Raw genomic sequence first — 25,809 nt, 5'->3', positions numbered from 1 at the left:
AATAAAAAAAGACAACCTCAAGATTATAAACAGAATAATACCCACATAACCATTGTACTGTATATTAGACATGTTGATATTAAGTCTAGCTTGATTATAATTTAATTATACTCAATCATAAAATATACTTTATTAACAGACTCATTATGCAACCAGTTGCCTTGGTAACCCCTTTCAAGAGCAAAATGTTAAATCACAAGTAACAGCATTATTATTGTTCACTAAAAATCTAATCAAAAATACAACACTTCCATTATAAAAAGTAATTTATGTGCACCCTAAAATGACAGACTGTTATAGGTTACATTCCTATGTCAAATTGTCCTACACTCAGGTAGGAGAAAGGAATGTTTGAACACACCAATGCCACTGAAATAAATAGATTCAACAATAATTCATAAATGGGCTTAATCCTAACTTAGGATCCACAAATCATGCATAGATGACTTAGAGAGACGTGTGGAAATTGAGTGATGAGTTGGAGCTCCGGGAGTATTAAATACACATTTTTCTACCTTTACAATATCTGAAGATTAGTCACAGTAAATGTCTTGACCTGAGCAAATTAACCTCACACTTCCAGCCCTCTAGACAGCAATTACATCTTGACAGGATAACATAAATGTACAGAAATGGGGAATGACCATAAATACATTGCAATGGACTAAATACGAGTATGAGAGAAAAGTCTATTTATCCTTTCCAGGTGGCGGAACAGGTGACGCTACACATTCTGGGAACTATTTTCAACTTGACGTTTCAGTGGATCCAAGTCGTTTCCAGACTTTCCCCAGAGGTTTCCCATGAAGCAGCCAGGGAGGGAGTGCAAATCAGATGGCAATGATGGAAGGTGGGGCCTCAGGACGGTTCATCGATGCCTTCACCAATTCCACCAAATGGCCCCAGTCGGTCTGTTGATTCACCATAGTTCCAGGTTGTTTGTGTTCGCAAAGCCCGGGTTCTCTCGGACTTTCCAATAAGTTCCATTGGTCAGCCACACATCCCTCCCAGACGAATCCATGGCTTTCCTAAAGATGGAAAAGGATTCAATTACAGAAAGTATACCTAGTATTAAACCAGTGGAGTCTGATATGATCTTACTGTATATCACAATTGAAGTTTGGTATTAAAAAAAAGATTTGGGGGTATTATCCTAGATATAAGAGTACCACTGAAGACTAAAAGAAAAGGGACTTACTTAAAGAAGCGTGGCGTGTGCTCCTGTCCTTTCTTAGCCAGTTGTTTCCTCCGCTCCCTCTGCATGTCTTCCACTTCTTCTTTAAACTTGTCACACTCATCCACCCTCCCATCCTCCAGCATCCTGAGGAAAATAAAATAACAATCATCAAAAACACACCTATCCATCGAATCCATCATATCTACGAGAAAGGCCCTGAGTTTTTCCTGGTTTTGTCACCTAAAACAGGAAAATGTCATATATATATATATATATATAAATGGTGGTATTCCATTTCCTAATCAAGCCCGACCCATGATGGCACCATTCACCTCTGGTCAGGACGAAGGCGTGAGTCTGTGGGGGGCAGAAGAGGCTTCAGGCCTGGGGTGAGCTCGTTCAGCTCTAGTGTGAAGCTTGAGAAGCCGTAGTACAGGTAATAGTCCTTGGGCTGGGAATCTGTACAGTGAAATAGACCACTGAGGTCAGCTACAGATAATGTAACCACAGCCTCAAACCACAATGTCTTTCTTTAGATAACATATCGCTAAACAGTTTAAAAAACTTTAAAAACTTTAGGGTTTGTAGGCTTTTTTGATACAAGAATTCTCAGTTTTGAACTTTTCAGACTATTTTCCTTGGGTGGGTGGGATACTCACTTGGCTTCCAGATACACTGTGGAGTGGGCAAGGTGTCACAGAAGATGCCCTCATGCCACAGCCCCCCAAACCGGTGGATAACACTCCCAGTCTGGTCGAGTACGGTGCCCTGCACTTCATTCTTGTTTGTGTCCGACCCCCAATAGCGGGACTTAACAAAGGTGATCTTACAGGTGCATGCGTTGCCGTTGAGGTTACGGATGATGACCTCCCCATAGTGCTCCAGGTAGCGCTGCTGGCTCAGGACATTATGGATGCAGGTCACCACTTTGTTCCACTCATAGTGGTCCCCAAACCTAAAAGAGTGATGTTCATTTCTAACAGTTCGAGTGAGCATAGTAAAGAAATGGCCACCAGCAGCAGACTCTCACCTTGGGAGAGTGACATTCACCATCCCTGTTGGCATGATCTCCAGTGACTTCCCCCAGAACTTATTCTTCCACCGCTGGTCTGTTTAGGCAACACAAATAATGTTGTGCTTCATGAGAAACACATTAATGATCAAAGTTTCAGATAGTATAGTTTCTAAATGTTTAGAAATGGTTCGAAACAAAAATGTCAATACACTTGCTAACACTAGCAGACTAGAATCAAGGTGTTCCTCAGTTATAGATCAGTAAAGCTCACCCTGCCAGAAGGAGAAGTTATCTGAGTCTGCGTGACATGCAGAGATGGGGGGGTGGTGGCAGACCTGAAGAAAGACAAGAATGGTTTAGTCTGAACACAACAGAACTGGTCTGACCTGGTCTGCTGAGGAATGTTAGAGAAGATTCAGTCCTCCTACCTGCTCACTGATGTAGCGGAAGCCCTTGTCTTCTCTCAGACATTCATAGGTCTCCCCCAGGAGTGGGTTGAAGGGCTTGTAGCGGTTGCGGTAGTGAGCTGTAGCATAGCCAGAGATGGCAAAGGCACCTATGTAGACCTGCACAAGACCAGAGAAACGCCTTCCGTCTTCTAATCTAACATACTGCGAATCACTAGCATAGCTGTCGTTACGTGGTTTCATTTAAACCGTGAGGCTTTGTGCATACTGTATTCTAGCATATACATTTGACACAACGGAAAATTTTAATCATAGTTTAGTGATGTGTCCAGATGCTGCTAACTTGAGCACTTTTCCATTCCGTGTTTAAGGTGGCTCTTAAAGCCTTACATCCTTTGAGTTACAAAATTTGAAGACATTTAAGAATCCTCACCATCCTCTGGTAGGGGTCTTGTGTGTTGTTGGCAGTGTCCAGCAGCTCAGAGTACTCAAGCTCCTCACACAGTCTTTGCATCAGATTGATGGGCTCGTTGAGAGCAGCAGGCATGGAGACACGGGACAGGTCCTTGCCTATGTTGTTATAGAGGATCTGCATCAGGCCCACCTGGGCGTTGTCCGGGCAGTGGGCGGCCAGGGTGGTACGGCGGCCCGTATTTTTGGGCACGACACAGTTGGGAGTCTTAGAGATGCTGGCACGGTACTCACGAGTGGCTGAAGCTGTGGGGGAGAGAGATCAGTTTCAATAAATTGGAGAAAAAAAATGCTAATTGCTAACTGGTTACAGAGCGTGTGTATGTGTGTTCACCATGTCCTTCCTCAGGTTCAGAGTTGCTGGTTGTCCCTTCACTCAGACCAGACTCGGACTCAGAGAAGCTCCCATTCAGGACACCGTCACTCGCATCAAAATACTCAGCTGCAGAGTCTGTCACCGATGGGGTGTGACGGGACTCGTTCCCAGATACAGTCTAAAGAGAGGACGAGTGACAAACAATAAAACACCATGAGAAAGACAGCCAAGACAGTCGGTGAGGAAAAGCACCCGCACACAAATAAATACACACATTTCGAAAAACAAGCCTGTCTCCATGAAGGCATATACCCTCACCTCAGCCAGTGTGGTTGATTGATGGTAGGTATCCTGCAGTCTCTGACGCTCCTGGGCCAAGGCATCATGCACAGACTTGAGGGACGCGTGTACTGACAGGGACAGGAAAATAAAGAAATTCACATTTAGCATTAGTAGTAATGAACGCACCGAACATGTGAGTCCATGTGTGTCTTGACTCTGACCTCTTTGGGACACGCTACAGATGTCCTGCTGGATCTTCCTGCCTTCTGGAGAGGTGTTGGTGGTAGGGGACAGCTGGGAGTAGACATAGTCCGGGACAGCGGGGACATAGTCTTGAAGGGAGGGGACAGATGCACCCAGTTGGGACGAGCTGTTCAGGTGACTAGAGGACAGCTACAAAATGGAGGAACGATGGAGAATGAAAAAGTAGAACAAACTGAACAACCATTTTCTATTTGTCTGAGAATTATTTGCCAGTCACTGATTCCCCACATTAGTGAGATGTCAAATATGTTTGTATGTAGAAGGAAAATGAATAAGAACTGTGTACAAGCCATGCAATATAGATACTATGGAAGATTAAAAGCTATTGTTTAATTTTTTATTTCATGAAAAATTAACCCCTTTTTCTCCGCGATTTTGTTATTACGATCTTGTCTCATCGTTGCAACTCCCTAACAGGCTCCGGAGAGCCGAAGGTTGTGTCGTGTGTCCTCCAAAATATGACCTGCCAAGCCACACCCGCTCGCTTAACCTTGAAGACAGCTGCACCAATGTATCAGAGGAAACACTGTTCAACTGACAACCAAAGACAGCCTGCAGGGGCCCGGCCCGCCACAAAGGAGTTGCTAGAGCGTGATGAGCCAAGTAAAGCCCCCCCCGGCCAAACTCGGATGACACCGGGCCAATTGTCCGCCACCCTATGGGACTCCCAGTCACGGCCAGTAATGACACAGCTTGGGATTCGAACCCCTTAGACCACTGCGCCACTCAGGAGGCCCGCTAGTGTTCAATTCTACTGTACGAGCATGTATGTCCTACAAGGAATTAACCAACGTCTTATTTCTCAAACATATATAGCACAGCTACAACTTCCATTCAATCTGATAGCAGTCTGTAATTGTAAAAGATAATTGGTTTGCTCAGTCTGAATCTAAATCTGATTTGACCTTACTTTCCATTGTACATTTGTTTTTACCCCTGTGTCTGTGTGACTGTCAAGACAACATGGAAGAGATCAATTAGACAAGCTAGGTGTTCCTTGCTTTGGCAGTCTGCCTTGTTTCCTGGTGTTGACTCACTGATTTAGTAATCCCACGAAAAGATTTTGGATTAAAAGGAAGCCTAAAAGTTATCAGATGATTGGGTTAGCTAATACTCAAAACCAACACATACTCTTTACAGGTTGGTTAGTGGTACACAATCAACTTTTGGAATTTTAGTATTAAAAAAAATATGTGAACATTAATGCCAAATCAACGGGGAAATGCACTGGAGCAAATATCCATGAGTCAAAATGTAAAAAGTCAGTCTAAATCACCTGCACATTTAATCTAAGAACCACAGGTAAAAAAGAGAATGTATGTTACTAACCTGTCTTACCATTCCAAGGGCCTCTACCCTTGACATTGTGCGCGAGTGACCCCATATCTTACAAGACCTGGACTTCTTGGGTTTCTCAAGAGAGAGATTCTTGGTGGAATAAAAATACATTTAAAAAACAGACATGAGCCATTTATCTCATTACATTACTTAATTCAAGCATGTCTCACACCCTTGTCCTGCAACTCCATGTTCACTTGCCCCTAGGAAAAGTCACCCCTTACCGCTAGGAAAATGAGTAGACCTGAAACAACTGGATAAGTGTTGATATTTGATCCTAGCCAATGTGATGGCTGGAGTGGAACCATTACCACACTGCTAAACCTATACTAGGAAGGGTTGGTTTGGAGCTGGGCCGTAGTGTTGCTTCATCTCACCTGCATGCTGATGATGCGCTGCAGCTCGCCGTCGGTGAAGGCCTGCTGGCCCCCCTCAAGCAACTGCAGCCTCCGGACCAGTCGGTTCAGCTCAGACAGTTCCAACTGACAACGGTTCAGCTCTGAAGAAAAAAGAAGAAAAAAAAAAACACAGACTCTTAGGGAAGATCCCAGAACAGTTCTACTGGGGAGTTAAGACCTGGAGCGAAACATTCGTAGATCTCATCAAATCACATACACATGGTTAGCAGATGTTAAGCATTTCCCTACACTCGCGCTGTGCTTCTAGTTCCGACCACGCAGTAATATCTAACAAGTAATCTAACAAGTTCACAACAACTACCTTATACACACACAAGTGTAAAGGAATGAATAAGAATATAGACATATAAATATATGGATGAGCGATGGCCGAACGGCAATCGGTAAGATGCAGTAGATGGTATAGAGTACAGTATATACACATATGAGTAATGTAGGGTATGTAAACACTATATAATGTGGCATTGTTTAAAATGACTAGTGATACATGTATTACATCCAATATCTTATTATTAAAGTGGCTAGAGATTTGAGTCAGTATGTTGGCAGCAGCCACTCAATGTTAGTGATGGCTATTTAACAGTCTGATGGCCTTGAGATAACCATGGTTGTCCATGAAGCGCCATTTATGACAATTAGAAGCTAGGCGATTTACGTGAGTGCAACAAAAAAGAAAACTTTGGCAGCCCTAAAGCATTTTGGGTTTACTTTGTATACGAGTGCAGTACCTTGAGCACAGCTGTCTGGGTCATGAGTCTGTTGTAACCAGGCTGACACCTTCCCATTCACCCCCGGGTTGACAGAGGGAAACTCGGACGGTGTTGGTGCAGCTATCTCACCCACGTAAGAGTCTGCAGTGCTATGGTAGTGTTGGTAGGAAGACTGGTATACAGACGAGAGAGGGAGACAGACACTGACAAGTCAATACAAGACTATAAACAACGAACAGAGACTGGACCTGTACAGAGCGAGAGGACTCACCACGTCCTGCATGCCGTTCCTCTGTGCTAGTCCAGGCACACCGGTGCCCTGGGACAAGGCCTGGAAAAAGCCATTGTGCACTTGAGCAGCCTCATTCTTCTTGAACATGCGATGGGCACTCAGCTTGGCCACCCAGATGTAGAACAAGTCATGACTATTGGCCTAGGAGAGGAAAGAATGGGAAGAGTGTCGCCAAGTTCATTTGTATTACTACAGGCCTCTAAAAACGAATCCAGAAAACCTAATCCAACTGTTCTCCAATTCAACCTTAGTAAACAAAGTTCAATGTTGTCCAAGTTACTTAATTATAATTTATGTAGTGAAGTTGGCCAACAAGCTGAAGTAAGTGAAAGGGACTGGGCATACCTTCATATGATATAGAACATCTCCTGCATCCAAATCGATACGATTGGATTTCTTGTTGATAGACATGACTGCAAGGCCGACATCTAATGAACCATGAAGCTTTCCCCTTGTGATCTTTAAAATAGAAAGTGCTTCCCATTATATTATTATTGCTGGGTTTATCATTTAACTAAAATACCTAATATAGTGAATGTACACTTACATCTTGTTGGGTTTTGGAATATCGTAAGATCCCCGTTTCCAACACAAAGTACCTCTGAAAGTAGGATCAAAAACACATTAATTAAACTAATTTCTAATTAAACTAATGTGAAATAATTTCCAAAATAGTGACCAAACACACTGGTGGATTGGATTAATGGGCAGTTTGCTGACCTTGTGCCAGCCTTTCAGTGGCCATTTTCTCCTCTTGAGGAGGTATCCTTCACAGATGCCTGGGATGGTCAGGTCCTGGGAGTTGTCACCAGACATTATTTCCACCTGAAGGTCATCCATCACCTCCCAGTCTTTAATGTTCTGAGGGTGAACCAACACCATAAACACATCAGCACCCATCTGGAGACATTGTTATTTGGATGTTTTGTTTGGATATTTGATATTTAAAAACAGGTGCAGAATGGGTTTAAAACTCCTTACCTATTATGTACAGAACATACTTTTTAGTTGTGCTTATTGTTAACTGAATGTGTTGATGTTGATTCTTTGTCATTGTGACTCTCTCTTGGTGGAAGAGACATACCGTACTCACCCGAGAGTGACGGGAGGAGGCGGTGCTACTGCTCCGAGAGTGGGTGGGTTTATTCAACGTGGGAGGGGTCTTCTCCAGGCCACTCATCAGAGATTGGCTGCGGTTGAGCGTGGACCCGTAAGGATTTTGAAATGAATCCATTTTTAAATGATAATGTCAGGCTTCCCTCCCTTGTGTTATTGGTAGATTTTTCAATAAGACTGTTCCACTACAAACTCCCAGTCATCTCAGAAGTATGGGTCTGAGAAAGAAACACATGAAAGAATACAAATATAGATGGCTACTCTTTGCAAACATGTTTCCTCCTGTCAACATGTATAAACTGCTGTTGAATGAGGCTGTGCAAGATTTTGTAGCTTCCTATGAATAAGTTGCATATTCTAAATTATTAAACTTGTCAATTGTTAGTTGAAATTATGTGAATAAGGGTCTGAAGAGTGGACAACCTTAGGTTGACAAATGTCTTGTCTGAGGTCATATGAGGCCTGTATTCATAAATTCTGGGCGGGTGTTATTTCAAAAAGACTCAAAGCACATCTAGCTCTTGGCAAAGGTTTGCACAGGGGCTTGTGATAGAACCCAAGATTCCTCTCACCCTTCCCCAACATGCATTTGTGATACTGAGCCATTTAATATCAATGTCAGATTTTCCATCCAGTGTAATTTACACATTTTTCCATTTGAATGTAAAGGAAGAAACATGACATCAGAGGCCATTACCTGTCGGGTGATAGGGTTGTTCTCACTCCAACAGACTGGGAATCTGAGGAGAAGATTACTAACCTCCCTTCTAATTGGCTTAACCTTTTTTAGTAAGACCTCTCCTGAACATGCAGTAATGAGATCACAAGGCAGAGAACACTGAAGATCTGGCGGTGACAACAGAAAAGGTTTGAGGCCTGGGTATGGGAGTGCTAGGCCTATGCAAAAGTTACATCTACAGCCATTGAAAACACAACAGATAATGTGTATGACTTGAATACATTATAGGTTCCAACAGGGGGCGCAACTTCGGGTATTAGAAGTGGAGGAGACATTGTTATTTTTTATCCATTAGGAAAACACTCCAAACAGTCTACCCGCCCAGAGGCGTCAGCGTGTTCCCAAAGCACACCGTTGCCTCGTTTTGTATCGCATTCCAATGCTAAAACTGGGGAAGACAAAAAAAATGCAATTTCAGAATGTAAAAGTTGCACCCCTGGCTTCCAAGTGTTTTGAGCTCATGAATGTATCCATGTGCATCCATGCAGGCTTTCTTGGTATTAAATAAGGGGTGATGGTTGAGGACAGAGGTAGAGAGGGAAGCCTCTCTGACCTCTGTCAGGGAAGCGTGTGGCAGAAACAGGATAATAGGATTTGCTGCTAACCAAGCTTCAAGCTCGCTTACTCAACGCAGAAAAATACAGAATTATCTATAGTCGCCAATTACAGTGTAAACCCTCCACATCATGCTCTGTATATGGGCCTGCTTGGCATATTGAAGTGGGCAATCAATCCATTGAATTATGAATGCTATGTGGGGCAGCAGAGTAGCCTAGTGGTTAGAGCGTTGGACTAGTAATCAAAAGTTTGCAAATTCGAATCCCCGAGCTGACAAGGTACAAATCTGTCGTTCTGCCCCTGAACAGGCAGTTAACCCACTGTTCCTAGGCTGTCATTGAAAATAAGAATTTGTTCTTAACTGACTTGCCTAGTAAAATAAAGGTTAAAAAAATAATAATAATAAGTTGATGTTTAGGCCCGAGTCAATGCAGGTTATTCTAGGCAACATTGCTAGTGTGACCAAATGTAATCTTATATTACGTTTAAGGGTGACCACTATTGACAACTTACAACTAACTGAATCAATGAAGGATTTATGTCTGCCAAAAAGAGGCCAGACTGTAATCATTGCATCAAATGGGAAATGGTGTCATCTCTCTACTCAACATTGCTCTAAATCCTCTGAAGTTTCCCCTGGTGAAATTCTGTGGGCAGTGCACAGAGGAGGTTGATCCTGCCTCCAACTGATAAGTATAATGGTACTGAAGAGATATGAGAAGTCTGTGCATATTTCAGGGCTCACCATAAGATATTATTTTCCAGCACAACAAGGATATGAGGTGACTGACGCATATACAGTGTACAACCACAGACAGGTTGTTAGTCATAAACCAGCAGGTGAGTAAAACTTGCTATGTGGTTACATACAAACTACGTGTTATTCTCAAGAAAGCACAATGCAAAAAAAAGGCATAACCTTAGGCCCCATCACAATGGTTAAATTGGGGCAAGGAGGCTCTTATCGAAAGCCCATTATGAAATGACTGTGCCACACAAGTTGACTCATGTCCTGAACTAAACGAACCATTTTGAGCATGACGCATGTTAATTTGGGAATTACCTTCAACTAGTATCTATTTCATAAAAATAAAACAAACATTTAGACAAAGGGGCCTAGTCCAATGAATTATGTGCTTAAGAAAGTGTCAAAAACATGTATTCTATAAAAGCCAAATGTACAATGATCTGATATTGCATTATTTGCCAATTAGCAACATTTTGAAAAAGGTAAACCCAATAAATAATGTAGTTTGTTTTGGTTATGTGGTTGTTTGTTTAGTTGGTTGAAGTGGGCATGTTGAAATTGCATCCATATCAACTACACATTCATCAAACGAAAATATTCACTCTGCGAGCTTACCTGAAGTTCATGTGTGACCGCTCTCATCGCGGTAATAAATATATTTTGAAATGTCCGACAAAACCTCGTGATTTCCCATTTGTTTAATAAATCACACAGCTTTACCCGATTGCGGGACCATGTCTTTCTCAACACACGTGCGGAAAAACAAGACACGCCGTCAAAAAGTATTGTAGAAACTGCCAATGTCTGCTTCGCTGTGCACGTGTAATGAGTCAAACGCATCACCCAAATCCACGGATAGCTGTGCCACTGCGCAATATGGCCAGGGAATTATCCGCATTAGCCTAAGGAATTACATGTGCTCATTGGATGTTTGTTGCTAGACATGTAGGCCCGACAACTGAGGGTGCACCTAGGCCTGTCTGTCTCTATATCGCCATTGGATTACTGCATGTTTACAATAATTTAAATAAAGACTCGTCAATGTTCTTCTGACACAAAGAATACACATGATCCAATGTTTTGACATCATGAGAAGATCTATAGTTAAATCAAACAAAAAACAATATGGCACACACAACCATGTGGGTTAGTAGTAATAATAATATTATTGTAGGGCTTGCCCTGTGACATACTGATATTGAACTGAGATGAATATGGTAGATTCCCTCCCACAAACTCAGAATAGCAATTGTACTAGACTAACTGACCCAGATTAACATGTGGTAATCCCCAGATTAGCCTTTATCAGGATCTCCAAGACCACTTGTGTTTATTTTTGTCTCGTAAGATTCTCATAATTATTGGAGCATGCCTGACTATTGGCACTGACTTTTACAAATGTCTACCCACATATTCAAAAAGGATCAATGCAGAGGATTTCCTCAACCAAGAAGGTTGGTCCATTTACTTTGAGCTTTTTGGACCAATCACTTCAAATCAATAACAAAACACTTGCCATTGGCTAATACAATATTTTAAACATCATTTATTTTTGATATGGTCAAAGAGGCCTTAGAACAGAACATGAGTAGTAATCAAAATAATGAACAAAAGGAACAAAAACATGTTTTCTCCAAGAGTTGCTCTCAAGAGGGGTTGTAGCGGTTCATGTTGTACTGTACATTGTATGACCTCCAGGTCAGAGGCAGACCTTAAATCTGCAGACATGACCTCCCAGTAGCCATAGTGCTGCCGACATCCTTCCCCTCCCCCGCGGGCATGAATCGTCTAGACCTAAACAGTCTCCTCTGCCTTGGGGGGGCTCTCCCCTGGGGTCCCGTTGGTACTGCCTGCGGGAGCCTGCTGTTTTAGGTACTGCTGGAGTATCAATGAGAGGTGGGCGGGGTGGCGCTGCAACATTGAAGCTGTCTGCGAGGTCAGCATGGTCAGGCCACTCACCAGCTCTCCCTGGACCACGGTCACTGACGGCAGCTTGGCATAGTTCAACACCCCCTGCCGACTCAGCAATATCTTCTCTATACAGGCCCCTGAAACAGTGAGAGGAGAAGTAAGGGATTACACAATTGCTTGTATGATAGTAGCTTTAGTCAGGGAATAACGTTTTGCTATACTGAGAGTGGGACCACCAGATTGCATTGAAAAAGTATTTACTTACCCAATAATACCATCTGGGGGCTGGTCCTCAAACTCAAAAGCATTTCCTTCACCTTTGGCTCTTTACTAACAAATAGAACTGTTTGGCCGATGAATAGAGGCACCATGTTAATGTAAGGGCTGTCTGCCAGGTAGGACCTCATCACCTGTGGAAAAACAAGATTTTAAAAAACATCATTAACATCTTTCAAGATGCAATAGGTGATACAATTTGCATCATAGTTACAATATGACCTGGTTGGGGATAAACTTGATTTTGATGCCATGCTTGTGGAGCCTGTGCTTGAGAAGCAGCATGTCCTCTGAATTGGTGGCGTTGTTTTGGATCACAGCGATCATCTTACAGTCCTGGAACATGGTCTGCAAATCCTTTTTCAACAGCAACACCAGGCCACTTTCCTGTGAATAAAGCAGTATTCATAAATCAGCCATCATCTCGATACCAAGCCAGCTCACACCACTACTATTCCTAACCGGCTGCTGGGTGGGTGGAGGAGCTCTCCTTTCAGCAAATATACATGTGTTTCTGAAAAAACAGCTCCAGTACACACACTGACATTGACGGGTTGCTTGTGCTTGTTTTTGAGTTATAAACACATGCACTGGACTTCACTGACCTCCTGAACTGGTTTGACACGGGGGGTCAGAGCCCCGGGGGGAGCTGCAGGTTTGGGTGGAATGTATTCTGTGATAGCCATCAGCTTCTGTTTGAGGATGTGCATGGGCTTCCTGTGACGCGTGACTGCCTTAGAGCCATGCCGGACACTCTGTGTCAGGGGAAGCCATCCTGTAGACACACGTTACATTAACAGTGGGTTTATAAAGAAGAACTGAAAATAATACATGTTTCTATGCAGACATTAAAACCTGATCATTATTTTTGTTCATGCAATGCAGTTAACTTGTGTGTGCATACATTCCAATAATACAGTATCATGTGTAAGTGATTCAATACAACCAGTCTTTTACAACCCATCTTTCTGTCAATGTGACTATCCTTGCACAATGATGGTCTTTGCTCAGGTTTGACATCAAAGAAAGGATGTATTGCAGCAGGGCTATGCAACAGATTTGCACTTATCGTGTACAGATCATTCTGTACATCAAGCTCTCTGTTATAACCTTTCACCCAAGAGCAAAAGCATGAAGTTGCAAGGTTTGAGTCCTGGTGTATGTTGAATGGCTGCTGCTGTTGTTGCAATGTTCTGCTTGTTACAATGTAGCCATGCAATTGCTACAATGTAACTAGCTTATTCTAATGTAGTAATGTACTACTTGCTACAATGGAGCAACTTACAATGTAGCTAACTAATGAAGCCTAGCGCTCTAGGAAGTGACTGAATTCGCCCTAATTTTAGTCATATTCAAAGCTAGCTGTGCGCTGTGTACTACAACCGAGAACATGGGCTCGTGCTCCAACATGACTTGACATGTAGCTATATTTATAACGCTTTTACAAAAGCGAGGTACGTTACCTGTTTTGGTAAAAGCCTGCCGCACAAGGTCGCCGCCATCTTTGTCAGGAAGCGTTGGAATGGGGGGCGTGCATCATACGTCAGACACCGATTACAGTTCCTACGTTCAAAACAACTGGGAACTCGGAAAAACATACGAGGTCAAATCATGACGTCTTGATTTATAGATCGGAGCTCTAGAAATGTCCCGAGTTACTTGACAGCTCAAATTGAGTTTTCCCAGTCAGAGCAAGTCCCAGTTGTTTTGAACGCACTGAAGTCGGAGGTTTCCGAGTTCCCAGTTGTTTTGAACGCGGAAAGTAGTGTCGGTAGTTCGACACTTTCAATGCCGCGATCAAAACAATTAAAAGAACCACAAGACAACAATGAACACGTAAAAAACATGAAGTCAGTGATCTTCATGTCGGAACTCAAGAGACAGATGCCCAAGTGTCAGACTTCAGCATTCTGGGTAGATTTTTCCCATTCGGATATCGTTTGTTTCCCCCAGGTTCCCAGTTGTCATCAACGGACTGAAGTCGGAGATTTCCAATCCCACTTGTTTTGAACATGTATGCCTTTGAAGTCGTAATTGTACCATCTGTGAAATTACGGATAAATGCGAAGACAGTGTACAATATTCCGATTGATTTTCATTTGTATTTATCGATAAAGTAAAAATAATAATAATAACAGAGAAAGAGGCGAAGCAACAGGGTTGACTCCGCCACGAAAATAAGACCACGAAGTAAGGATTTTCTTTCAATGAACGTGTCGAATTTGGTCAACAAAATATGTAATTGCTATTTAAAGTTATTTGATCGAATAGACGTTCGTAGTGGCTATGTGGTTAAGAATGCAGTGGTATAAGTGGACGCACGTGGCATTTCGTTAAAAAAACTACTTTATATCGGAGTTGTGCATTCAGATCGCTTGAATGATTGCTACTTTGCGGAACGGTTTGTACTGAACGACACATTTCCTCAAAACGTTTTTGAACATACTTTAACCTCTTGATACTCCCCATCCCGGCCTCAAAACGTTTTTGAACATACTTTAAGGTACGTTTGCTCCATTTAGACATTCTGTGTCATTAGCGTCTGTGACCGTTTGTACAGGGCCGTTGTGGCTAGAACCCATAGTGGTTCCAACCCCAGGTGACTACTTTAAAATGGTGGAAGTCTTCAATGGCGTTGCGCATGCTAAAACGTCATTTTGGCCACTAGAGGCCTCTTTCCTTCTGTATGCTCCTGTTTGGTGGGTGTGGCTTGAAGCAATGATGACGTAATTAAAGGGGAGTGGCCATGATGACAGCGTTCTAAAACAACAACTCAACCTCTCCCCGTTTTTCATCTGGACGTTCAGTACAGCGCCATTTCCATTTAATTGAACGCAGCCCTGTTGTTCACACGCGTATCTGCTCTCTCGTTGGCTCGAACGGTCCCACCTGATCTAGCCTTCTCCCACCTGACATATTTAAAGACATGTAATTCCGATGTTAGAGCGGTCACTCGACTGTCTTGACTATATATTAAAAGGTCTTTGAGCGATTGTTTGCATAATATTTTACGTAAAACAGCGAGCGTGATTGCGTCTGCGTGTTTGTTGCAACGCATGAGGCGCATACTCTGTTGCAATACGTTGAAGAATATCAGGGAAGTAGGTAAATACTTTTAATCCCCAGGTTTCTTTGATAGCTTGCTGTCGAGCCTTATTTTATCAGTCACTTTCCACGAAAACTACCAGGGATTCTACAGACATGGATCTCAGTGACATGCGAAAAAAATACAAAGGAGACGAAGAGGTGAGAATTGACGAGTTTGAGTCCTTAGCTTTTTGGCTATGACACAAGCTACCTCACCGTTCTAATTTGGTGAATGGCTATAAAGATGTCAATGGCAGGTGCAAATACATGCATATTCCAGAGGCACAACGATGTCTAGCCAGTGTGCTTGCATTGTTTTAATTGTGTATTAATGACCTGTTTTGTAATGTAAATTACGTTGACGACCCCAACATTTTCATTGCATCAAGTATACAACGTAAATTCAATGTACTTTAGTCATACGTTCAATCTGCTTACGTCCAGCGTCTTGTGATCTAATGAAGGGGCTTCTCTCCCCCAACAGCTCCTCCACTGGAAAAGGGAACATACGGCCCCTATTATATATCATGGGCCCAATCAGGTGGTTGCAACATGACAGAGCTTGTTGTAGAACAGATAGATAGTGTAGTCATATAGAACAGAGGTTTGTGGCACTTCTAGTCATATTATATTTATCTACGTTTTGACGTTTCACCTCACTGCGTAGCCTACACCCCAGCAATTTGAGTGATCAGAACTTCATTGAAGATGTCATAATAAACATGGGCCAACCTTGGGTTCCCTAAATGCTTATGACTTCAATGTAATGTGCATTTTGATGTAAAAGCCTCTATCTTAACTTGTTTTAGTGCTTTGAAGAGAATCATCTTGTTTCTCTGGACCCCATCAAGCAGTTTGGAGATTGGTTTGATCAAGCCACAAAGTGTCCTGAAATCGGAGAGCCCAATGCAATGTGCATCGCCACGTCCACCAGGTGAGTAACCCCATAAGTAGTCCCTCAAGCACAATGCTTGCTTGCTTAAGCTAAATTGTAACACATTTTCTATCAATCTGTCTGTTTCTTCATAAAGAGATGGACGTCCATCTGCTCGAATGGTCTTGTTAAAAGGCTACAGTGAAGAAGGCTTCCGGTTCTTTACCAACTACGAGAGCCGGAAAGGTGGTGAGCTGGTTAGTACCTACTACTGCCACTAGGCAGGCATCTTCCTCCCTTTCCTCTCAAGTGCATGTGTAGCACATGGGGATGTGCAAAACTTACTCCTTAGCCTGAAGTGTCCCCACTTGCGCCAGTGATTAGCTAGCTTTTCACGTGACGTCGACTGGTAAGACGCTTATTGAGGTCGTGAATGCTAGCAAGGCAGAGGTCCTGGGTTCGAGCCTCAGTGTGAGCCGATTCAGGGGGAAGTGGTACTTGCTAAGTAAACAGCGTGACGTCCTGTGCACCTGCACCACTAGATTATGTCGTACTACTTCTGTTTTCCGATTTTACATCGGATATTTTCATATCCCTTCCTGTAGGAGAGCAACCCTTATGCGTGTCTGTGCTTTTACTGGGAGCCTATCAACAGGCAGGTATGTGCTTCATTTTACCTCTTAAAATGTAGCATACTTGTTTACCCATTGTTTCAATATCTTTAAATGTCTTTGATTTGGTATGATGAATATGTTGTGATTTGTTTTTTTTAACGAATTAAAGGGCAATTCCATCACTTCAACCTAATTTCATTATCGCCAGCACAATACCAGTGTCTACATATGTGAAGACGGGCGCATTTCTATGTTTGGTTTAAAAAAAAAAATAAAGAAGTTCAAAAGTTTTACCCGATGACATCATCAAAATGTGAAACATTTTTAAAAACAGTGATTTTCAAACTCTATGAGATGTGTGGTGATGTGGAAAGAAAGAAAAGACCCTCCATTTGGCTAGAAACTCATTGCAGGTTAATCCTAGCCCATAATGTCACAGAGAAGTGTTATTTTTTAAACATTTCTTGTCTTTTTAACCACAGATCATAGAAATATGCTGGTTTCTCATGTAGCTGGTGCTGGAGGTAACGAATATGGGGTTGAAAAGTGGTGGAATTTCCCTTTAACTAATGCAGGATGACACTGAATTTGCTGTACAGTTAGTTGGCGCTCACTTGAGAATGTGTGTGTGCAGGTCCGTATCGAGGGCAACGTGGAGAGAATCCCTTACCAGAGCTCCTGTGACTACTTCCACTCCCGGCCCAAGAGTAGCCAGATCGGGGCCGTTGTGAGCAGACAAAGCACTGCAGTCCCTGACAGAAATGTGAGGACCACCATTGTATTATAGAGATCCACCGTTGGATTTATTGCCAAAATGAGGGAAATTAATGAAAATATGTGAAATCTGCCGGTTTTATTTCACTCTGCAGTACCTGAGACAGAAAAATGCAGAGCTGAAGGAAAAGTATAAGGACACAGATGTCCCCATGCCCGACTACTGGTTAGTATATTAAATCACCAAACCGGTGCACTAAGTTGTCTATCATGTAATCTCAGTTAACCCAGAATTAAAATCTGAGAAATATGGTCAGATGCTATCCACGAGAGATGATCTATCACGTAAGCCTGTTCTTGTTTTTGCACATTGTCACTTTTATCTTCCAACAGGGGAGGCTATATCGTCAAGCCTTACTTGATAGAGTTCTGGCAGGGTCAGACCAACAGGCTACATGACCGCATCGTCTTCACGAGGCTGAAAAATGGAGAGAGTGTTCTAGAAGAGTATGAACATAATGCTGAGGCGGGCTGGGTCTACCAGAGGCTATCCCCTTGAGGTCGGTTACATTAGGGGAAATGGACTAAAGGCAAGGCTGGAGATTGGGCCAAGAGTACAACTCACTCATGATGTCATCATCGTCAACCAAATGACCACCGTCATCTCAATGCAGTAGGAGCCTCTCATGTTGATGTTGAATAACTACGTGCTATATGTGTGTCTTTAAAAAAGCAAATTATGGCTTGTTTTCTCCAATCGTTCTTGTTTAATAACAAATCAAGGAGTTTTTTTTTTATATTTTTTTTTATATATATATATATATATATTTCCTTCTGGATGGTTAGGAGGCCTGATTGCCTGTTGTCTCCAGGACAACAATGGGAAATGATCAACGTGATGCGACTAAACGGTCTAGCATGTAACCTGTGACGGAAGGTTTCACTAATCTCAATATGCTGAATGGCATACTTTACATTCCCTGACGCTTGATGTGCAAAGTCTGTCTTGTACAGTAGTTAATGTTAGATAATTATTGACAGTTAACCGGTTATCCAATGAAAATGCATTTCCGCGACCTCCACAACCCCTGGAAACTCTGTACTTGTAAAAAGTACAATCTCCAGTAGTGTCTGTTATTTAACATTTGTACCGGAGTTCCACTGTATTGGATGACATGTTCTGTCTAGCAGCTAATATGTCTTCTGAAGGCCCAAATCCACAGCAGTTTCTCTGTCATGTAATACAGATAGCTTATTAGGCTGTAGTCCCTGTGTTGAATTTGTTATGGATTGATTGTCATGTCTGTGGCTCAAACTGCCTTTTTAATATAGGTAAATTAAGATTAGAAGAGTTGGCGCGAGTTCAGTTGTGCCAAGATTATTCAGTGCATAAAGTTAGTCATGTCTGAGAATGAGCTTGGTTGTTCACTTGATTTTCTTGGTGTGTGAAGACCTCTGCGTTCGCGACAGTTGAAATGGCACATCTGAATTGTGATCGACTGAATGGATGTGAAAATGTTTTAATCTGCAAGTGAGTATTCCGTGCTTTTTCTGGCCAAAAGATGTTGGTGTTAGTGGTTAAGGGCGCTGTACTGCAGCACCAGCTGTGCCATCAGAGACTCTGGGTTCGTGCCCAGAGTCCGTGGGGCGACGCACAATTGGCCCAGCGTCACCCGGGTTAGGGAGGGGTTGGCCGGTAGGGATATCCTTGTCTCATCGCGCACCAGCGACTCCTGTGGCGGGCCGGGCGCAGTGCACACTAACCAAGGTTGCCAGGTGCACTGTGTTTCCTCCGACACGTTGGTGCGGCTGGCTTCCGGGTTGGATGCGCGCTGTGTTAAGAAGCAGTGCGGCTTGGTTGGGTTGTGTATTGGAGGGCGCGTGACTTTCAACCTTCGTCTCTCCCGAGCCTGTACGGGAGTTGTAGCGACAAGATAGTAGCTACTAAAAACAATTGGATACCACAAAATTGGGGAGAAAACGGGGTAAAATAAATTTTAAAAAGCTACATTTTACCTACCACTAAGTATGTTGCCATACACCTTGACATTTTGATGTTTTTCAATCAACTTTATTTCATGCAGACCTTTTTAGCGTGTTAGATGAAACAGAACTGTATATAAATAAAATAATCACTGGATCACATTATACTCTGACTTGTTCTTATGGCTAGACATGCCCTTTTCTGTGATCACTTCAATACCATGTATCCCTCACATCTCCTTTCTGACTCCATTTGCCCAAGCCTCGCCACCAACCGGACTCCGATGAAGTGACAAACTGGAAGATAAATCCCTGACGGAGGGCCCAGTTTACACATTCTTACATCGCCATGTCGTAAACGAGACTTCTTCATATCATTACAGGTCATTAAATATACAAAATATGTGGAACTAAAATTTATAACAGATGAACCTTTGCAGCTAAACATTTTCCATAATTTATTTATCTAATTAATACTACAGTGAAAAATTCCCTCCAGGTTACTGGTCATGAGTCCTTGTAAAGACACAGGCAACATATTGCCATATTCTTGGAAATTTTCAGTGTTGTGCAGTGAGCTCAGGAATGAACTGGTGAAAAATACCATCCATTCTAATATGTTTGCATCAATGAACCTTGAACAGTGTTGTTTATGTGGATGTGCATGATAATTCAGCTGGTTACAGTATTATCGGTGTACTTAGGTGTGGAGCCCACCTTGGGAGTGTATATGTTTTGTACCAATAAGATTATGGATGTGTTGGTGTTGTGAATGGTGAGGCTGTCTGTAATGCATGATTTAAAAAAAGAGCCTAAAAAGCATGCACCTGGTTATGTGCTATTTCTCTGCCCTGTGGTTCTCATCCCTGAGACTGTGTTCAGAGAACAGCAGAGGGTTCTCAGCCAGTGTGGCACGGATCTTCTTCTTCTCCTTGAAGCGACCAGAGTGGGACACCTTAACATGGCGACCCTTAGTGGCCGACTTATCCACCATCTTCTCCAGTCTGGCACTGAATTGGTTGTCCATTGGGTCTGTGGGGAGCTGAGGGCTGTTGTGATGTTCCTTATTATTATTACCATACTCTTGAGGGATCTCGTACAGAACCTTTGCCTCAGACTTCGTAGGTGAGAAGGTCAGCTTCCACCAGCTAGAGTCAGCCATGGCACAAACAGAGACTGGAGGGGGGATTGACCTAGGGAGGTAAAGGGCACCTGGTTATGTCAATCAGTAACGTGGGTTTTTGTGAGAGTTACACAGTAAGAGGTTTCAAGTTGAAGTTCAAGAGACACAAGCAGGGGGGTTCTTGTGACAATGGTGACATGTTTCTTGTAGTTGATTGCCTGACTAAATTGACTCATTCCTTACATTCCAGGGCAAAAAAAGTGAAAATGATCCAGACCTTTAATATAATAGCATTCATTAGCTGACAATGATCAACTTTTATCTTGAGAGTTAACACACTCCAGCTGTAACACTTTTCCTGTTGAAAATCACAAGTATACATACAGTAATGTACACACAGTAACACACTTAATTGGGAAACATTTTTTGGAAGCAAAATAGGGTTTTTAAGACAACTGAAAATGTCAAGGAGATGGTCTGATGTAATGTCATTGGCCTCCCCCTTGCTTGTGGGAACAATAGAAGAGACATTGGAACTACGGGTCAAGTGTAAATGCAGTCAAAGTTGACATTTTTGAGGTAATGATAGATTTTGGCCATATTGACTGAATATAAAGAAAACATTTTAAGCAGGGATTGACATTGAGGGTTTCACTGTTGCCTGGGACAAGTGAACTGAGCCTGCTTTGAGGTTGCCCCATGGGGCATAAAAAAAAGAAGAGTGAAAACAACCAACAATTCCATTAGCCTAAAACTTATCTAATTCCTCCCCATTGTTTAAGATGTTTACGTGAAAGACAGAAAATGTATGGGATTCATGGCAGTCGGGCAAGTTGAGCCTGCTCTCAGAATTGTTTTACTGATAACCAAAATACAAACATTTCCAGTCCTGGCCTTTCTCCCCTATGTGAAGGCAAATGCTTTCCATCACATTTTCCAGGTTGGCTGGTTTACTTTCTGTGTCTATATTCTGTGTACTTATCTTATGAGTGTGTATTTACCATAGGATTCATGCTGTAAATTGTTCACTCCCTTGTTTTTTTTTGTTTTTTATTTAACCTGGCAAGCCAGTTAAGAACATATTCTTATTTACAATGACGGCCTACCCCTGGCCAAACCCTAACCCGGACGAAGCTTGGCCAATTGTGTGCCGCCCTATGGGACTGCCAATCACAGCTGGTTGTGATACAGCCTGTAATCAAACCAGGGTCTGTAGTGACGCCTCTAGCGCTGAGATGCAGTGCCTTAGACCACTGCCACTCGGGAGCTCTTGTTAGCTGTATCTATCACATCACAGTGATAAAGACTAATCAAGGAGATGACTCATCTGACATCTGATACAGGCTCTCAGCTAATAAATTAATCGACACATTGAAAGGATCTCGTGTCTCTTCCATGTGATCTGATATCAACTCAGAAAAAACCTTTCGGCTGATGAGAAAGCAACTTGTTTCCTGAATCCACTCTAGATACGACACCAACTCAATACAAACTGCCAGGGGCACAACTTTCACTGCTTTTTTGCCCCCCCCCCCCCAGATTTATCATTGAAATGTGATACAAAACAAGGCAACTGTATGCTTTAGGACCATGTGGACGCCTGTATATGTATATATGTATGTATGTATAATTATGTCCCCCCCACTTCTAAAACCAAAGTTGCACCCCTGCAAACTGCATCCTTTTCCATTTTGGATTTGCGTGACACAAACCAATGGGCGCATAAATGCAAACAAGTAGCAATTACAAGAGCACACATATTGAGCCCAGGTATTGTGATGCTTTGTTCTCCACTGTCAGTATGAGGTGTGCCCCAGCTCAGTCACCTGGCAACCTTTTAGCCAACATCCGCTCCAGTTGAAACTCCAGTAGTAATAGACTCACCTTTTTCTGATGATCATTTTAGCATGGTGTTGTAAGATTACAGGCATACCACAAATCATTTTTAAAATGTGAGCTATTTTGGGTATACCACATTACGGGGTTAATAGATGTATCATGTTATCTAACATTAATAGCATTAGAGCAGGTTATATTCAGGTTTCCTTGAGTTGTTTGGTGCAACATACAATGGAGATGGCAAGAATGAGACAATGCCAAGTGTCCGGGAAACCAAGCAAGTGAATGCCACAGAAACGTTCTTGTTGCAGTCTATCATAGTCGAAAAATAAAGCAATATATTTATAAGTTGGGTTGGTTTTGTGGGAACTCTCTCTATAGAACATGTTTATTTGCTTAAAACGCCCATATCTATTCTGATATGGCTGTAGTCCACAATTTATAATTTAAATGCAACAAGTAACAGATTAATTTTCATTGCCCTTAGTTTGCCCAACCCCATGGCATGAAGTATACTCCAGCAGTCTTGACAGTACAGCTTGCTGTGGGTTTGATATCACACCCATGCAAATGTACATGTGAATTACATCGCTTTCTTATCTGAAGCACTTGGCATTGGCAGAGTTTGGTGCTTGGCATATGCCTATTTACTGTAAGCAAGAAATATCCATCTGGGTCGGCTCATAGTAACTTCACTTTGTCACTGTCATGTTCAAAGTAATTGTGTAATTTCTTTGATGCAATCCTTGTTCTGAGCTTGTTTTACTCTTTGAGTTAATTTGCATTTTCTAATTGCACTTATTTGTGACCTGGTTGTTTACAGACACCCAAGAAGTCACAGACACCCAAGAAGCAGATGCAGTTGCTCCGGGGGAAATGAGCTTTTATGGCTTTGTAGTGTTTCTAAAAAAGTGCAGTTACCCTCCGGGCTCAGTGCTGGACTCCTGTTCCCTGCCAACTTCCTGACTAACTATGACATAATGATTTATAGGGGTTGTAAATAGTCAATTAACTGATTATTAACCCTTTATTTTCAATATATATAAATGTTTCAGAAATGGTACCTTAAAGCTAGAATCTGCAGTTGAAAAAGGTGGTTACCCCGCCTCTGTTTACGTAAAAAGCTGAGAGATGGGCCTGAAGAATGTAACCACTCTCAAATTCATAGACAGAGCTTTGGATGCAAGAACAGCCCATATCAAAATTATAGTTGTAACCATGTTTTCAAGCTATTCAGTGTTTGTTTACATTTATGAGGTTTACAAACCTTAGATTTAAAAAAAAATGTGTTCTGATGGAGTATGACAGTTGAACTAAGCTCACAAGGCATTTATAAGTTATAAATTAATGATATTATACCCATTGATTCTTGAATAATATAAATCCAAGTATGGATGTAGCAACTAAGGATTCTAGCTAATGGCTAATGGCAAGTGCTACCTGAAATAGTTGAACCAGGTTAGATTGATAACTTTGACCATTATTCTACCATCTCTCTGCCATCGTTGATTTGACCTTTACAAAGAGAACTCATATGACTCATTTGGGGTTCTCAGTAGGTCCTGTTTAATAAGTTACTCTGTGTTCTGCGAAGCTTCAAAGATCACAGTGAAGGAACAGCATGTTCACGCTGAACACTGAGAAATCACTAATTGAGTACAAAGCCTTGATGATACATTGTTTGTGCTTCTGAAAGGTGGGTCCAAGGACGTCTACTGTACTGTGTGCCTGAGCTTCCTTGAACACAGAGCTGGAATGTTGCATCAGTCTTGGGTTTCACTTTGGATGCCAGGTTTCCTTAGCCTGGTTGCCATCTCTGTTCAGCTATTGCATTCCACTCCTTGTCACTCCTATAATTTGCCAAAGAGACTGGCCTATGTCTTTGGCAAATGACAGGAATGGCAGGGAGTGTAATGTTCGCTAAAAATACTGGTAACCAAACTAAGGTTCACTGTTGACCATAGGGGTTGGGAAGGATGCTCGCAGGGCACACTGATTTCTCACATAGCTGTGGCCCTCGTGTCTCTTCATATTTCATGTTTATCAGTTGTGACCTATCTGGACAGTTTGAATCATTATTTTTGCTATGTCAGAAGGGCTGGCACATGGCTTGTACCCAGTTGATTTGGCATTTTTGTTTCCCACCATTGTTTGTTTTTTGGGGAGTTTAATTAGACACTATCAACTTGATGCCACGGAAATGTAAAATGTAAGCAAATGTACTGTATCAGGATATTTAGAATTGTATTACATATAGTGACATGCACACAATAAGAAACTGTAAAATACATAAAGGCTAAAACACATCCTCTAAAAACATAAACATAACACAAGTAGCACATTGACATTCCAATTATAAACATTCATACTAGAAATAATGGTCCCTTGACGAATGTACAGTGTGCATGAATGTAATGCTTACCTTGTTGATGGAGAATTGGTCTCTGTCCTGGAGAGGGAGTGGATTTCAGATGTGACAATGTCCAACCATATCTTAGTGCTCTCCTAGTTAGAGGTTCTGCATTAATTTCTTATACTTTATTATTCTTTCTTTCTCTTCCTGTTCTCTTTTCACATTCACTCAGTTTCTCAGTCCTCCTTATGTTGACACTCAGGTGTTCCGTCACAGGTGCAGTCTCTCTCTCTCTCTCTCGCTCTTTCTCTCTTGCGCACGCACACACAAACACACCAGTGGAGGCTGGTGGGAGCAGCTATAGGAGGATGGGCTCATTGTAATGGCAGGAATGGAATCAATGGAACGGAATCAAACGTGGTTTCCATTTGTTTGATGTGCTTGATACCGTTCCATTTATTCGATTACAGCCATTACAATGGGCCCGTCCTCCTATAGCTCCTCCAACCAGCCTCCTCTGACACACACACACACACACACACACACACAAAGACAGCCAAATACAAGCAAGTAAATGTAACAACCATGCGATTCGAAGTGGACTTGTTGTCAGAATGCCCAACCCCTTTCAAGAGTACTGTTAAGTTACTGTCCCACTGGGCACACACTGGTTGAATCAATGCTGTTTCCACGTCATTTCATTGTAATGTGGAATAGATGTTGAATTGACGTCTGTGCTCAGCGGGGTCTTACAGTGAACTTGAGAGGTGTGCAGCTTTCCAGTTGGTTAATGAATGCACTATTACAACCCCTCTCTTACCGCAAAACTGGATCTGTTTCCAAGTGGAATGGAGTGGAAACAACTTGTTTTAATTGGCCTAAGCCATTTCTCATGGCTATAGCCATATCATTGGAATAATATGCTAAAACAAAACACTGACAAGTGACGTGGTAATAATTTGTCTTCACTAATGTGATTGGATCATTGATATCCTTATGTTTGCAACAATGTTTTTCCATTTTCCATCCCTGGGTCGCTCCTCTTTTCAGTTCGCTGCAGCTAGCGACTGGAACGAGCTGCAAAAAACACTCAAACTGGACCCTTTTATCTCCATCTCTTCATTCAAAGACTCAATTAGGGACACTCTTATTGACAGTTGAAAAGACCTCAACAAAAATACAT

General features: G+C 42.2%; 4 protein-coding genes across 4 annotated transcripts; 1 reads left to right on the top strand and 3 right to left on the bottom strand.

The window, feature by feature from the left end:
• Positions 1-604: 604 nt before the first annotated feature.
• On the bottom strand, positions 605-7,925 carry LOC135505022 (oxysterol-binding protein-related protein 7-like). The gene is made up of 20 exons (XM_064924037.1): positions 7,785-7,925; positions 7,412-7,552; positions 7,239-7,292; positions 7,037-7,150; positions 6,671-6,832; positions 6,418-6,571; positions 5,648-5,769; positions 5,264-5,360; positions 4,970-4,995; positions 3,890-4,061; positions 3,705-3,796; positions 3,405-3,564; positions 3,033-3,316; positions 2,621-2,758; positions 2,464-2,527; positions 2,208-2,286; positions 1,837-2,132; positions 1,510-1,636; positions 1,199-1,321; positions 605-1,028 (listed from the first exon to the last, which is right to left on the bottom strand). The coding sequence occupies exons 1-20, from the start codon at positions 7,923-7,925 to the stop codon at positions 920-922; spliced, it is 2,655 nt and encodes an 884-aa protein (XP_064780109.1). The 3' UTR covers positions 605-919.
• Positions 7,926-11,380: 3,455 nt separating this feature from the next.
• Positions 11,381-13,636, bottom strand: mrpl10 (mitochondrial ribosomal protein L10). Its single transcript, XM_064924038.1, has 5 exons — positions 13,504-13,636; positions 12,645-12,816; positions 12,262-12,426; positions 12,029-12,173; positions 11,381-11,900 (listed from the first exon to the last, which is right to left on the bottom strand). Exons 1-5 carry the CDS (start codon positions 13,539-13,541, stop codon positions 11,647-11,649), a joined length of 774 nt encoding a protein of 257 aa, XP_064780110.1. The 5' UTR covers positions 13,542-13,636; the 3' UTR covers positions 11,381-11,646.
• A 323-nt stretch (positions 13,637-13,959) lies between these two features.
• On the top strand, positions 13,960-19,468 carry pnpo (pyridoxamine 5'-phosphate oxidase). Its single transcript, XM_064924039.1, has 7 exons — positions 13,960-15,285; positions 15,936-16,060; positions 16,158-16,257; positions 16,606-16,659; positions 17,249-17,377; positions 17,484-17,554; positions 17,722-19,468. The coding sequence occupies exons 1-7, from the start codon at positions 15,241-15,243 to the stop codon at positions 17,885-17,887; spliced, it is 690 nt and encodes a 229-aa protein (XP_064780111.1). The 5' UTR covers positions 13,960-15,240; the 3' UTR covers positions 17,888-19,468.
• On the bottom strand, positions 19,378-24,932 carry LOC135505026 (proline-rich protein 15-like protein B). Its single transcript, XM_064924040.1, has 2 exons — positions 24,696-24,932; positions 19,378-20,504 (listed from the first exon to the last, which is right to left on the bottom strand). Exon 2 carries the CDS (start codon positions 20,471-20,473, stop codon positions 20,150-20,152), a length of 324 nt encoding a protein of 107 aa, XP_064780112.1. The 5' UTR covers positions 20,474-20,504; positions 24,696-24,932; the 3' UTR covers positions 19,378-20,149.
• Positions 24,933-25,809: the final 877 nt, after the last annotated feature.

Source organism: Oncorhynchus masou, chromosome 18, assembly GCF_036934945.1.
Source record: "Oncorhynchus masou masou isolate Uvic2021 chromosome 18, UVic_Omas_1.1, whole genome shotgun sequence".
NCBI lineage: Eukaryota > Metazoa > Chordata > Actinopteri > Salmoniformes > Salmonidae > Oncorhynchus > Oncorhynchus masou.
This window is presented reverse-complemented; position numbering and strand designations above follow the sequence as displayed.